This window comes from Ptychodera flava, chromosome 5 (genome assembly GCF_041260155.1).
Source record: "Ptychodera flava strain L36383 chromosome 5, AS_Pfla_20210202, whole genome shotgun sequence".
NCBI lineage: Eukaryota > Metazoa > Hemichordata > Enteropneusta > Ptychoderidae > Ptychodera > Ptychodera flava.
Window position 1 is genome coordinate 4,815,460 of NC_091932.1, and position 14,957 is coordinate 4,830,416.

The following is a 14,957-nucleotide window of genomic DNA, read 5'->3' on the forward strand; positions in this document are numbered from 1 at the left end:
TAAGATGTATGAATTATTCATTCTTGATAAATGTGATAGTCTACTGTACACAAGTGATCATCAATTTGGTTTTAAAGAAAGTCACTCAAGTGATATGTGTGTTTTCATAAAAAGATATAATTGATTTTCATAAGCGTCATAATACCCCTTTGTTTTCTTGATGAGACAAAAGCCTTCGATAAGTGAATCACTGGACACTATTTCGCAAAATGATTGATGGAGGTTTGTCATTGTCTATCTTTCTACACTATAGGAAAAATTGCGAGACTGGAGCGAGAAAGTGACGCTTTCTCGTAATTGGTGAGAATCTCTTGTCATTCTCACTGCAGTGAGAAATGCACTCCTTGGTGAGAATGGAAATTCTCACCAAGCACTGTGGGAATGATGATTTTCATGGTGAGAATAAATTCACCAGTAATAATCAACCTGACTCGTTGTTCAGGGGTAAGCAGGGCTCGAAATCAACTTTTTTGCCTAGGAGTCCCATTGGGCTACCATTTTCTGAAGTTGGTAGCCCAGTGACAATGGCCGGTAGCCCCTGCATGAATGAAGAGTTTTTTTTTTTGTAAAGGATATTTTTATTTTTATCTAGACAATGAAAAATTTATGTTGCATGATTCTATCTCGGAAGTGAATTTTCTAGTCATTTGACATCATTACCTGCAGATCATAGCCTTAGGAGAACGGTATAGCATGTGTAGTGGACAACGGTGACGCCTCAAAGTTTGACGACCCATTCACACATACGCAGACTCAGCTTATATGCAAAGTTTGATGTAAACATAACATGGCTAAAATAGATTGGCTATGAATTTCAGGATGACAACTCGGTAGTCATGTTCCAAATACTTTCGTGGCTATTTTGGCAATTTTGTATATATTTCTCCACGATAGTACACTATCAATTTGTGGATGGCCCGACAGCTTTTTCTTTGCAGTTTGAAAAATTTTGTGTTAAATTGTGATTGTTGCATTGTGATTAAATGACTATGAAAATGAATTTTCATTGGCCATCATTTCCCGAGCCTGTCATCGCGGTAAATAAGTTCAGATAATGATATTTTATTGAAAGCTTGTAGCAAAAAAACTCGACTGCACTGTCGCCTCTTAATTTGTATAATAAAGTCATAGTATGGCCTTTTTATGTCTAGCTGGGTTGACTGTATGAGCGTCGGTCATCTCACAGCGATCAACATAATGTCGCCCACTAAGTAATTTCATGTCCCGGGTGTGGTAGTCCGTGTGGGCTACCATTTCATGGGTTTTGGTAGCCCCAGGGAAAAGTTGGTAGTCTGTGGACGCGGGACTACCGCTAATGTCGAGCCCTGATATATGTATATATGTATATATATATATATATATATATATATATATATATATATATATATATATATATATATATATATATATTTATAATTATGTAGGGATTTGAATCATCCTTTTCTGATCCAATTTTCCATCATTGTCTTTCCTTGAAGCAAAAACATACAAATGTGAAAGGTCACAAGGTCTAGGTGAAATTACTTAAGCAAAACTGGATAAACTACTGTTTTTCGATAAATTTTGCTTGCTTGAGAATTGAAATCAACAAGAAATGTCATTCCGAAATAGGATAAGACTTGCTGTGTCATACAATCCATGGAGATTAAAGCAAATGTCGGCATGACGTCTCTTTTCATTTCAGTGTAATTTAGTCATTTCTTCCCTTGTTTCGATTGATTGCGTTTAGATGCATGACATTAATGACTTGTCGACTTCCTCCAAAATGTAATTAAAATCAGGCGTGCAACAAACTCATCGTATAACCATAATCGTTCGTCAACTCCGAGTCAAATAATCCATTCTGCGATCAAGCGAATGTAAGAGGTAAGGGACGATTCAGAATTTACTTCCAGGGGGAGGGTGGAGGATTTTCTGTTTTCTCGGTGATTTTTTTCCATGGCCCCCCCTAGTAAATTATAGAAAGAATCTATGGCCCCCCCTCATCTTTCCTGTTTTTTTCCATGGCCCCCCCTAATATATACATGCATGCTTACACGGTACATTATAGACATATCTAGTCTAACAAGTTGCAGGAACTGTAGGGCCTAGTGGACATTAATCGATGATATAACAAATCATTTCAGGGTTATGTGACTATAAAAAGAATGATTTGCAGGGACGGCAAGTGGCACACTTTTGGAAAGGGTAGCAATAAACATATCTGGTTATAAATTTCTGAAGAAAAGTTAATTACTAAATATGAATACTTTTTTCGTTATGTCTCACTGATACATATGATGCACACAAAGACAAGCAAAGATGTCAGTTAGAATGGTGAACAGAAAATCAGAGGAGCAGATAATTGGCAAAGTGATATATATCTTGAAGTTTAATGGTACATCTCATTTGCAGATATCCAGATATTTCTGGAAAGTGAGATGTACATGTACATGCACACGTTCAGCATACATTTTCATTTGATGATGCTGAATATTTGCAGACTCACGGTGAAAGTTTTAAACATTAGGAATTAAAATTGGTGAAAGCCAACTTGTTTTTAATTTTCTCTTTTTTCTAATTTGGTTGTCATAAAACCAAGTTGCTGCCACTGAAAGCAACAATGCTGAGGAATATTTTAGAACATTTCTTGAACAAAACACCTTATCCAAAACATGAATTCACATGTTATTCTGCTCATTCCATTCACAATCCAATGTTCATATTAAAATGCAGATAACCCTGTGTAAGTCAAAATTCACATTTTGTCAGCAGTATTTTTCAAAATTGACAGAGCATTCATATTTCAATTTTTTTTAACAAACTTTAATTTTAGAATAGTCATGATGCGCATGTTTTCAGATGACACGAAACAATACATGTTAATTTGTTTTTTTGCCTTTTCTGCCAGCCGCCACTGTGAAATCTTTGATTATACATATCAGAATGAATGGGACACAAAAGTATTAGCATCAATACACAATGTGTAAGCCTATCCACATTTCTCCTAGCCTCATACACACTGAGATCACTTCTTGGACTACAGCAAATTTCTTGTGTACACAATATTTCAACAATCCGACACCATAGCATTGGTGCAGTGCCACATGATCTTCTGGATGCACATACAGGATTATTGGAAAATCAACCCTCTTGTAAATTTTTCACCATATATTTTTGACAGTAATACATAATATTTTTATTTTCAACATTAAAACCTATTCGTTGAAAAGCACCTTGAAGATGAGACGGCCATAAATTTATTTTCAAAAAAGTTTATAGTAGATGTAAGCACTGTAAAAAGTTATGTAGAACATTTAAAAAATTTAGAAAGGGTAAAATTGATGAGAATGAAACATAGAAAAAAGGAGCAGAAAAGAAGAGTAGCAGTAGCAGTAGTTTACTCAAAGGATGAAGTGGGTGTATATTTGGGGGAAAAAAACTCAATTATTGTATTAATGATAAAAATTAATTTAAGTCGAAAACTAGACTATTTTCTGAAATGTAATATTTCACTTGAAAGGATAGTATTCATGTAGAAAAAAACAACTATTTTACTTTATATTATCCATCTTCATTTTAAAATTGTAGGGGTTTAAAGACTGACACTCTAATAATTGATTAAAATCATGATCAGCAAAATTAAAATGCCTCCTCTTAAAAATGTAAGAGCTTTATTGCCAAACAAAACCAATTGATAGTTGTTGTGTTATATAGCATTTAAAAAACATAATGTGAAATTTCAGAAAATTTGACCCAGCCGGAGTGGAGTTAAATTCGTTGGAAATTTTGAAATTGGGAGGCAAAAGAAGCCAAGAAATCAGGTGATTTGCATACATTTGCATAAATTAACACTTCTTTATCATGCAACTTTCAACTGCTTTACAAGCTACAAGGTAAACCCAACCTTAAAAAGACATTTGCTGTAATTTTTAGCATTTGTTCAATGTTCATCTCTGTGTATCAGCATTTGTTTGTTATTCTATCACTACATAGAACACCCAATGCTGTATTTAGCAACATACCAGTGTGAACATAAATGACCATTGTTATTGTTGATAAATGAATTCTAGTCTGGACTTGATCTGAGATCTCTTTTCAACAAAAACAACCCTGACTGTTCACTGTATGGTTTGTATTGACACGCTAAATACTGGACATTTCATAACGCTTCAGGGAGGAGAACAAGATACTGCATAGATGCATAAAACAAACCACTGTGAATATTACCGAATTTGGCAGCTAAAGGAGTTTAACTAAACATGTTGAGTTTATCTGTCACCCAGGTAGCGTCTACGGTGCTCTTTTGTAGAGATCAGAAATTCTGGGCAAATATTGAATTGATGTTTTTTTTCCTTGGCCCCCCCCTAAAAGATTGTGGTATTTTTGTCTGGCCCCCCCTAAATTTTCTTGGGAAAAATGGGTGGCCCCCCCTGAAAATCCTCCACCCCCTCTGGAAGTAAATTCTGAATCGTCCCTAATAACGATAATAAGTTGAGTTGCAGTTCAGATTCTAATTTTCATTGCAATGAAATTATTCATACGGATAGTGTTTTAACACTCAACAGTCCATAGTGTGTTCTTGGCGTGGTAATGACGTTGAATCCTGAAGCCAGCACTAGACTTATAGCTTTTTCATGCACCATCAACTGTAGTATTTCGCGTAGAGGTTACAATAGATCTCCCAGTAAATGTATTATCTTTTTATTTGCATTTAGGGACTAGTCAGTTTCTTCGGCCTGAGGGGGGGGATTGATTTTTTTTGCCGACGTCAAAAAGTGGCTGACCCCCTATTACAAATTTTGAAAACAGGGTGACCCCTCTATTCCAAATTTCGAAAACAGGTGACCCCCCGCACGCGACAACTGTAAATAAACGGTGGACATAAATTATATATATATATATATATATATATATATATATATATATATATATATATATATATATATATATATATATATATATATATATAGATTATACACCTACTGCCGTAACCTATGGAAGTTTGACCGTCCAATAACTTTCCGTATTTTGTGTAGTACGCGGAGTCCCGAATACGGGAGACGCGCGACGCGAATTTTCAGGGGTTTGTAGCAATTTTATTTCAACAATCGCGCGCGTTCCACTCATATCGCGTGTGCCGCATCCCTCAAAATTTACCATAGGATTAGTTTACGAACGATTAATGGAGGGAGGTGTATAATAATAGGGTTATACACAAAATACGGCCCTGTATGGACTCGGGCTCAGTGAGTGACGTATTGGACTCGCCTTCGGCTCGTCCAATACGTCACTCGCCTTCGGCTCGTCCAATACGTCACTCACTGAGGCCTCGTCCATACAGGGCCGTATTTTGTGAATAACCCTATAATATATTATATATATATATATATATATATATATATATATATATATATATATATATATATATATATATATATATATATATATATATATATTTATATATTATATTTTACATACATTCATATTTTAACAGTCATTCTGTGTTTTAATGAAATTGTTGACATGTCAGTTGTAAGGTAGGAATTTCAAAGTGTCAATCTTAAAGTTTGAATACAGTACATTTCAAATGAGCTGTGAATGTATTTCACACTTTCTATGCTTAACCAGATGTCCTGAACTGTTGTACAGAAACGGATGTCAATCATTAATATCAAGAGGAAGAAGCAGTAAATCAAAAATGTTGATTGGTGTTAAGACTTACCAGCCATCCAATTAAATCTCCTTTTAGCCAAATCTGATGTGTACAGTGTCTGAGATGACCTTTTCTTGTTGCATTGAAACCGTAAAAGCACAGCTAATAATGACAAAAACTGCCTTTTTAACTGTTATTTTGGTCATAAAAAGCATCATTCTACAGAAAACCTGAGACACAAAGGAAAACAGTTGCATCATTGAGAACGAAAGATATCTTGTCATTTTTTATCTCTAAAATAAGTCACTGTATCAAATATATATTGTGAAATATTTGTGCATGTTGCTTTCTCATACTGAATCCTCATAGAGGGATCAGAAAAGTATCAGGAATTTGTCATGCTTTTCATATGAACTGCAGATTTGATAACGTTACACTTTCACTCAGCAAACATCAAGATATCTCTGGCATATATGTCTGATTTACTAGAGTATGGCGCCCGAAGGGTGCGGAGAAAAATGATATCTCTGATATATATGTCTTGTATATTAAAGTCATGCACAGGAAGGGCGTGCTGAAAAATGTCTGATATGTTAAAGTAATGCGCTCGATGAGCACGCTGAAAAATATTGAACATACAGATATCTCTGATATATGTATGCCTGATATGTTAAAGTTGGGCGTGCTGAAAAATATGTCTGATTATTAAAGTTATGCGCCCGAAGGGCGCGCCGAAAAATACAACTGAATGATGAAATGTGTGGCTGACACGATGCATTTTAGGCAATGATGAGCCCGTGTCAAATTCAAAAACACACTGACCCCCCCTATTGGGCATTTCAAAAACATGGTGACCCTCCCCCTATCACCAAAGTAAAAAAAAGGGTGACCCCATGAATCAACCGCCCCCCCGGCAGAAGAAACTGACCAGTCCCTTACTGGCGTTTTTCTTTCTTTGTAAATAATACCTCAAGTTTTTGAAGGCAGCTTTTACTTCAACCTAGGACATAAGGACCTTCCACGCAATAACCGGTTATTTAAGAAACTTGAACAGATTGTATTTCGATGGATTGTCTGCACTATAAAGACAATGTTTGAGTGCTCTTTAAGCTCAATGTGTTGACTTGACAGCCTTTTTATGAATGGTATTTGCACGAACAACTACACTGAGATCACAGTAGACGAGAACGCTGATTATCCCATACTGTGCAGCTTGTTAATCGATGTTTGAATTCGCCTCATTTCAGCATGTTCCCTTTGAAGACCACGATGATTTCATTAACTGTACTGTTTTCAGTAAACCGTTATGATGGACCCCAGCAAAATAATAAGTTGACACAGTCAGTCAAATTACATGCAGTACCATAAGCATGACAAGATTAATGCGAAATTATACACGATCCAATTTGTCGATTGAATGAAGATTTCCAGAAATAGCAAACAAGCTGGATCCGTTTACATTTAGTATTTTCCTTTGATGTTGACCTTCCATTTCACTTTTCACTACCTTTTCCTCCTTTTCTCCATTAGTTGTTTCACAAAATGTCTGAGAAGTCGTTATATTAGTCAATTTCGCTTTCCATTAATATGAATTATATAATAGGCTTGTCAATACCAGTGAATTTTGTAACGCCATGCCCCAAGATTATTACTGAATCGGTTATCCAGCATTGTGGTCCTGGATGTGTTTTACATCTAAAAATTCACTGGCATCGCCAACACTATAAAATAATAGCAATAATGTATCCCCTCCTGGCCCATGATGGACTCAAGTAAACTTTGCACTCCATAGTGTACTCAGCTTTGCCTCATAATTACGTCGTGCAAAGTTTGCTAGAGTCCATCATGGGCCGGAAGCGGTACGTCATTGCTGAAATATCGACCGATGGTAGAACTTAGGTGACATGTCTGCGATATCCCTATTCTTTCATTGAGTGAATTTTATTCATTTTTTCCCTTTCACGTTTAATTTTCAGCGACCGTATAAAGTAGACGCCAAGTTTTAAAATCGTGATGAAGTTCCACCACCGACTGACATTTGCTATCACCTTACTGCTGGCGCTTTTATTCCTAATATTAAGTCCAGTGAAGGAATTTTATTATGGTCGTATTTACTCCCACATAGCGACGGATACACAATGGATTCAGCAGCCGGCTGTACTTGTAGTCTCCTCTGAAAATCCAAGCAACCTGAACAATACATCTATCCTGGACGAACAAGCTGCCGCTGTCAAAGGAAGGTATATTCACATCCTCGTCCACGCTCGCATGAGAACAGGTTCGAGTGTGACGGCAAGTCTTTTCAATGATCTTCCAGATTTCTTTTACGTGTACGAGCCTGGTCACATGATTGTAGAAGAAAAGCAACTAGACCTGTATGCTGACAGTTTCAAACACCTAGAAGACATTCGACCGGATTTGGTAAATTTCCTTCACTGTATTTACAACTGTAGTTTCGGCGGGAAAACCCTCTACACAAGAAGCTTACAACGTCATAAATTCATGAGACAGAACAGCAAAGCGTTGGCTGGAATTAAAACACCAATTCGAGAAGGAGACTTGGAGCGTATATGCCGTCAGAAGAAACACATTGTAGTGAAAACAGTCAGGTTGAACAATGTTGCGTTGGCAGAATCAGCATTGAGACAATATCACGTGAGAGTGATTCACGTTGTTAGAGACCCAAGGGCAATGATGTTGTCGCGAAGGAATATGCAAAAATTGTCGGGCAATATGAAACGGAATAAGGCTTCCAGGGATGTATTTGTATACAAACTTAAAAAAATCATAACAGACTACTGCACGTGGCTCGAAGATAACTATCTGTCTGTTGATCGAGGTCCCGATTGGATCAAAAAACAATACTTTTTGATACGTTACGAGGATTTGATTGATAGACCAAGGACTTTTGTAAAGAAAATGTTCAAATTTGCAGGACTACCACTAGACAACGACACAGTTGCTAGGATACAGTCGGCTAAGTGGTGGAGAGGCCATGGTGAAGAATGGAGATCACATGTCACATTTAAAGAGGTTGATGCTGTACAAGAACTTTGTCCAGACTCAGTTTTCAAACGATTCGGGTATAAAAAGTTGTCAAGTGAGGCCCAGCTAATAGATAGGAATACGAGTGTGGTAGTGCCTTTAAAATACACAGGGTTAGACCCACATCTAGTTTGACCGATTGAAAAGGAGATTTTCAGAAATGCAGATTCATTTACACTGTGCTCGAAACAATAAATTTGAATTCCAGTCAGTAGCACAATCAAATGAGCCTCGATCGGTTTGCATTTCCAATTATTTTTGTCGAACAATTCATTACAAGCTGATGATCAGATTATAAGGAAGCTGAACGGTACTCGACTAGTGCTAGAAATACATCAAAATAGTATGTTTTTGATTTGCATGTTCCTTTCATACATGAATGACATGCTTCAATCTCTGAATCATTTAAAATTTACCATTTCTTAGGGTAGTGTAATGATTTAGTGATTCAGGTTATATCCAGAAAAGCAATTTAGAAGAAAAGGAGGGAAAACATTGGTTAATCCATTCTGTATAACTGGATACAGATTATTTGGAAAGAAGATTTCCCTCAGGAAGGCATGCGAATTGAAGTTTTGATCTATCACTCCCTTGTGACATGGTGCTCGGTTGTTAGAGTTTGGCGTAAATATTAACACCTGAATTTAACGAACAAATAAAGTACTCAAAATGATTAAGTGACTTGGCAATTCTGAATATCTCCACATACTCTATCCTGTGCTATTTATATGTTTGGCGTTTTTCATTAATCTTACTGTCGCGTTTGTGAGACAAAATGCATCAATTATCCCACTATGTCAGAATATCTCATGAAGGTTGGCGCCTTTAAAAGTGTTGAATAAAGATGATTTTGACAAATTTAATTTTTGACTGTCCTTTTATATCCTCAAAACTCCAGAGTGGATTTATGCGTCATGAGATTGAACAGGTTTCTCTGAAAACGTCTCTTGCCTAATTCATTCATTTTTTTCCACGATTTGATGAATACTTTGATTCAAAATTATAATAGCCGTTCGTGTGTTTGCATTGCATTCTTGGTAGAATAATTCCAATGTACGTGCCTTGCTTTATGGTATAAAGACTACCTTTAGAACATGTTGTGTTGCATTCAATTTCCTGAACGAATCTGTATAACTTTTAGCACAAACCCTAAAAAGTGGCATTTCTTAGTATAGTTAATCGCCATAGTTAAACAAGGCCGAAGGCCGAGTGATGTTTACAAGTTCCTGACCATAAGTGTGGTGATTACAACTGTAACAGCTCACCTACGAGGTGCGATTAACGACTTATACCACTAAACAGGCCAATCTTCTCTAAAATTTGAAAATTACTACCAATAAATTGTCGACTTTTCATTTGAACACCCACAATGGAATGGAGCGACTCATTGTACGTTGAAAGGTTCACAGAGGTCGATTTATGCATCTGGCATGCGAGTTTGGGAGAATGACCTATCCCAGACAAGTTGGACAAGGGCTCTTGTCAACTGAAAATCTTCATTTGAATAAGGGCTACAGAGTGGTATTATGCACCTGTGTAGAAGGAAACTGTTTTAGTCTGATTGGTTTAATGAAATGGCTTGTCTTACTCTGTCGTATTGGCTATTTGCTAGGGAGAAGGCATTCAATCTGTAGATGCATGTGATTGCCTCGTGGATGCATCAGGCTTTCAATGCCATTTCGGTGTTTTTTGGCTGGTCAAGATGGATCTTGTCAACTTGTCTGATCTGATGACCCTAGAGACTTCCTAGAGGTCCATTGACGGCCATGTATAAACAACCAAAGTTGATTTTACACGGGCAAACTGCTCTATAAGAGCAGCCGCTACTACAGAGTTCATCCAATCCACGATGTGTAGTTCAACTCATAAAAAGAACTTGGCGATGATACCGCCGACAGGACCGTACTATCGACGACCCTTGCCAAGAGGTAATCAAGTTCTCCTCCCAGAAACTAGGCGTATTTACGTGAAGCAAATGTGCGAGATGGTTTGGATAGAAGGCCATCACACTGGGCATTCTGGCAAGGTAATTTATTCTTTTACTAAGATATTTATACAATCATAAAACGAATTCTGTAAAGTTATAAAATTAAATTCATTGATCAAATATTCTGTTGTGTGTGTGGCAATATCACAGAATTTCTTTCCTCTATTCCACAAACGTATTAAATAAAAAGGCTGTACTTATTTCCATGCTATTTGTGACATACGTTTTGTGTTTGATAATTTCAGGTGAATTTGGCAACATCTTTGTACTATCAGGGATTCGATGAGCAGCTTATCAAAGGACAAACAGGTCACAGATCAGATGACAGTTTACGCGCCTCAAATGTTTGTCGATCTCACTACAAAAGCATTTGTCGAATACATCTACCATTTTCATCTAGTGTTAAATCAGAGGAAGCTGTAAGTAAACCAGTTTCTTAAGTTGCTATGAAAAAACATAACAAAACAGACAGGATTGGTCCAACCCAAGAAGACGCCGAATCAAAAAATAGACAGATCTTCATCAACAAATCATGTTGCTTATATTGAGCATGGTTCAAAGAAAGTTAAAATTGAATTATAAAATGTGATGTCATAACATATCAGTTGAAAAAATTGTCTTTATTGTGTTATTGAATGTGTGTGAATGCTTTAGGCATCTCGACTGGACCTATTGTTCTCATGCAAATTAGTAACACTTTTTTCATATTTAAATGAGTAAGCACTACACTTTTATTGATATGATAATGATAATGTATTATGATTTGATATTTTTGGATGAAGCACTAAATCAGTCACATCTTGCCTTCTTATTGCACAAAATGTACGAAATACCATATCTCTTCAAAAATTCTTGCGCGATAAATTGCGACTGTCCCTCCAAAAACACCAGCTCTCCCCTCTGTAATTTGTCCTTAACATAACAATTGAACCAATTGTTATGTAAATTAACTGATACTGTTTCAGTTAATACCGCATTGGTTGGGGGGAGGGTCAAGTTTTAGAATGTCGGAAAAGGGGGAGGGTCACATTTTAGATAGGAGGATAGGGGAGGGTCACATTTTACGGTACAGGTGTGCGCGAAATTCCCTCGGCCCACCCCCTGTAATTACTGAAGGCTCCCTAAGATCTGCAGGTTGAACGTTTGTCATTGGCACTCATACAAGCTGAGTTAGGAAATACATATCCACACTCGTTTGAAAACTGATTAACGTGTACCGGCGGTCATGAAGATCGACGCCCACCAACAAAAATGAATCGTGATCAAAATGACTACAATTTGCATAGACCACGACAAAACCTATGAAATGACACCACTCTATATACAAAAGGATAGTCCTCACGGTGGATTAGAAAGACATCGTAATATGTACTGGTGTATACGTGAGAGCAAGAATTCGTCGGTAAATTCAACAGTTCTGCCCCTATCATCCATTCAAAGAAGGTTAGCTAACCATTTACAATGGTACAGGTGTCGTATTCATTGATGCCAGGTCACTGATGCTCGGTTCACATTTAGGCCCAGAGACGCCTCTAGGCCTGGCCCAAGATTACAGATATCGTGATACTCGAGAGATTTATGGAAGTCTCGACCCTTACGTGATGTAGTGAACTTACTTTATTTTCTGATTTTAGCAATCGGTCATGACGTCGCGTCGTTCACATATTTATTACCATTTTCCTGCTGACCGTGTTCCTCCGTCAATGTTCAGATGAATACAGTGTTGTCAACTTTCATCGGTAATTTGTGATTTCACAGTGTGAAATTTCCAATTTCGGATTATTTGTAATAATTATGTAAGTTTATTAATTTTTTGATGATTATTTCCACAATGTACAGCGCCAATTCCGCATTTACATGTGGCAGTCAGTACCCGAATCATTCTCATAATGAAAGTTGACATGACCCCAAAACTTCGTTAAATCATCTCGGCAAGCTCCTGTTTCATTAAGTTTATATTTTTTCTTTCTTTCTTCTTTCGAGTATTGCCATGGCCGAGAACCGGGAAACGAACGCTGCACTTACCTACATTAGTCCGAGCGTGATGTTAGAGCAAACAGATAATGTTGCGAACGATCAAAACCGTTACCAACACATTCGTTATGCAGAGTCATGCCCCAAAACGCCCAACCCACACTTGGCACTCATCCTGATCCCGGTCCATTTCGAGCCGGGGTTTAACGGTTCACACACACAACTTGAGTCTGGTCTCAACTTTATGTCGACTCTAACAGACCCTGAGACCCGACATAAATTGGTCGGTCTCGGCCCAACATAAATAGGTTCGGCCTGGGAACGACATGCAGCACATTCACTTTGTTTTTTACAAAACTAGAGTTGGCTCAGAGGCGAGAGTGTGAACGTCACATTTATGTAATATATGTCATCAGCTAATGTCAGAAGGCCCTCTCAGACATTTAATGCTATATTTTCCGAAATAAATAAACACGATAATATGTTTTTAAATAAGACTACTCTCAAAGGTCGTCTAAGTTAGCCATTTTAATTAGTAACACGATTGGAACTTATTTGGGAGAATTGAATATTTATATTTTTCAAATTTCTCAAATGAAGCAATATTACAAATTACTCATAAAAACGAGTGCATTGTTGAAAGAGAAAAGCAGATGAGCTTTGATTTGCAGATTCAACTGGTCTTAGTTCACTATCCAATTATCCCACATTAGTTCCAATCGTGTTTAGTTAATTCATCAATTTATTAATATCTAATAACTTGATTTGTTTGTTTGTTTTCCTTCATGTGTGCCTTGTCTTGAAACTACGACGCTAAAAGTGGGAAAGAAATCTCTAAGCAAATGCCTCCTTATCGGAGCTGCAGATTATTGGACCGAGTACCGAATCTCAAATATGCTAAAAGGATTCTCCACGGCAACTGTAACATGTCACGTCGCCTGCATTCCATATGCTGCGCTGAAGATGTTTCTTAAATTGATAACCTCAGTATTTTGGGCGATTTGATAACGACATAATCTAACACTCCGTTTCGTTACAACTCCGCTTCTGTGCTTTCCATGCGTTGAGACTGAGCGCGCGTGCGTTGTTAGGCAAGTTATAAATGAAAACGGTACGGAAAAGGGCTAGTGGGGTCTTTGGCGTGTGATTTCATCAGTTTTATGAAGCATCACAGCTTCCGAATTATTGGACGCAACTATCATGCCCATGCATCATTTACTGTATATTTTAGTATCACGGTAAACATGAACTCCAACAGATCGAGGAGGTACGATTCACCTATGATATATCTGCATAAAAGCCTGCCTATATTCTAGTCAGCCCCTTCATACAATTGACTGAACCAACAATTATTCTACGGTTCCGAGAATTTAAACAGCTATAAGATACACCTTTATCAGTGTGTTGAAAAAATCACAAAAGCTCGAGAAAATAAGCAATAATTATATTATGACATAAAGTAATCGAGTTTTCACTACGGCTTAGACTTGGTTCAAGTCTGTGATTTTGTAAATGTTTGACTGAGGTAAACGCGATGATTTGTGTTCTGTTTTCATGTGAAAACCGTGAGTGGGGTAAATGCGATGAGTGGGGTGAACGCTATACAGGGGAGTTTCTTCCGGAATCACGGCGGAAACTAACTCGATCACTACTGCGCAGACTCAAAGGTAACGCGTTCAATCGCTAGGAAAACCTGGCCTGGGCTGCCAAAGTCCAAAATAGGTTTGTATGAAAAAGGAGAGACACATGAGTAACTACTGCAAATGATTTTTTAAGAAATTCACCGACTTGAACCAAGTCTAACTATACGGCTATAAAAAGATGCGTCAGTCTCAATGTCAGTTTTCGTAATGCATGCAATCTGTCGTTGGAGAGCCACGGGCAGCGACTTGGTAAGTCGGGATGAAAAAAAATATAACGGAGGCTCGTGGTCAGTCGAAATGAAACAGCTTATTTCTCACAACAACTAGATAAATACAATATACTTTTCTAACTTGGAGAGACGAACGCCCCGATTTATCTGGTAGGCAAAAAGACCGATCTTCAGATTAATCTCAATGGTACACAACGAGACTAATAAGATTTCATAGACACAATGAAAATGCGATGACGTAATTATCACTATGCAATTAGGTTATGACATCTTGAATTGTCCTGTTAGCGTAATTATTTTGGTCAGGATATGATGTCTACATATCATGTCAAGACTATGAAAAGTACCTTCGGGTCCCAAGTCATCAAAAGCTAAATGCAAAGGCGCCCCCTACGGTGAACTACTGGATGCTTTGGTCGAGATGGTGAAGGTTCGCACGTATG

The 14,957-nt window shown here is 37.4% G+C and overlaps 1 protein-coding gene across 2 annotated transcripts in view; it reads left to right on the forward strand.

The window, feature by feature from the left end:
• LOC139132807 (carbohydrate sulfotransferase 1-like) overlaps positions 1-9,540 on the forward strand; it is a 29,781-nt gene extending 20,241 nt beyond the window's left edge. Inside the window, exon 2 of one of the 2 annotated variants that reach the window (XM_070699068.1) lies at positions 7,612-9,535. In XM_070699068.1, the coding sequence (XP_070555169.1) occupies positions 7,649-8,815 (1,167 nt within the window). In that variant the 5' untranslated portion in view covers positions 7,612-7,648 and the 3' untranslated portion in view covers positions 8,816-9,535. Of the gene's footprint in view, positions 1-7,611 lie in introns of both variants that reach the window. The other variant, XM_070699067.1, reaches the window with a different exon arrangement.
• Positions 9,541-14,957: the final 5,417 nt, after the last annotated feature.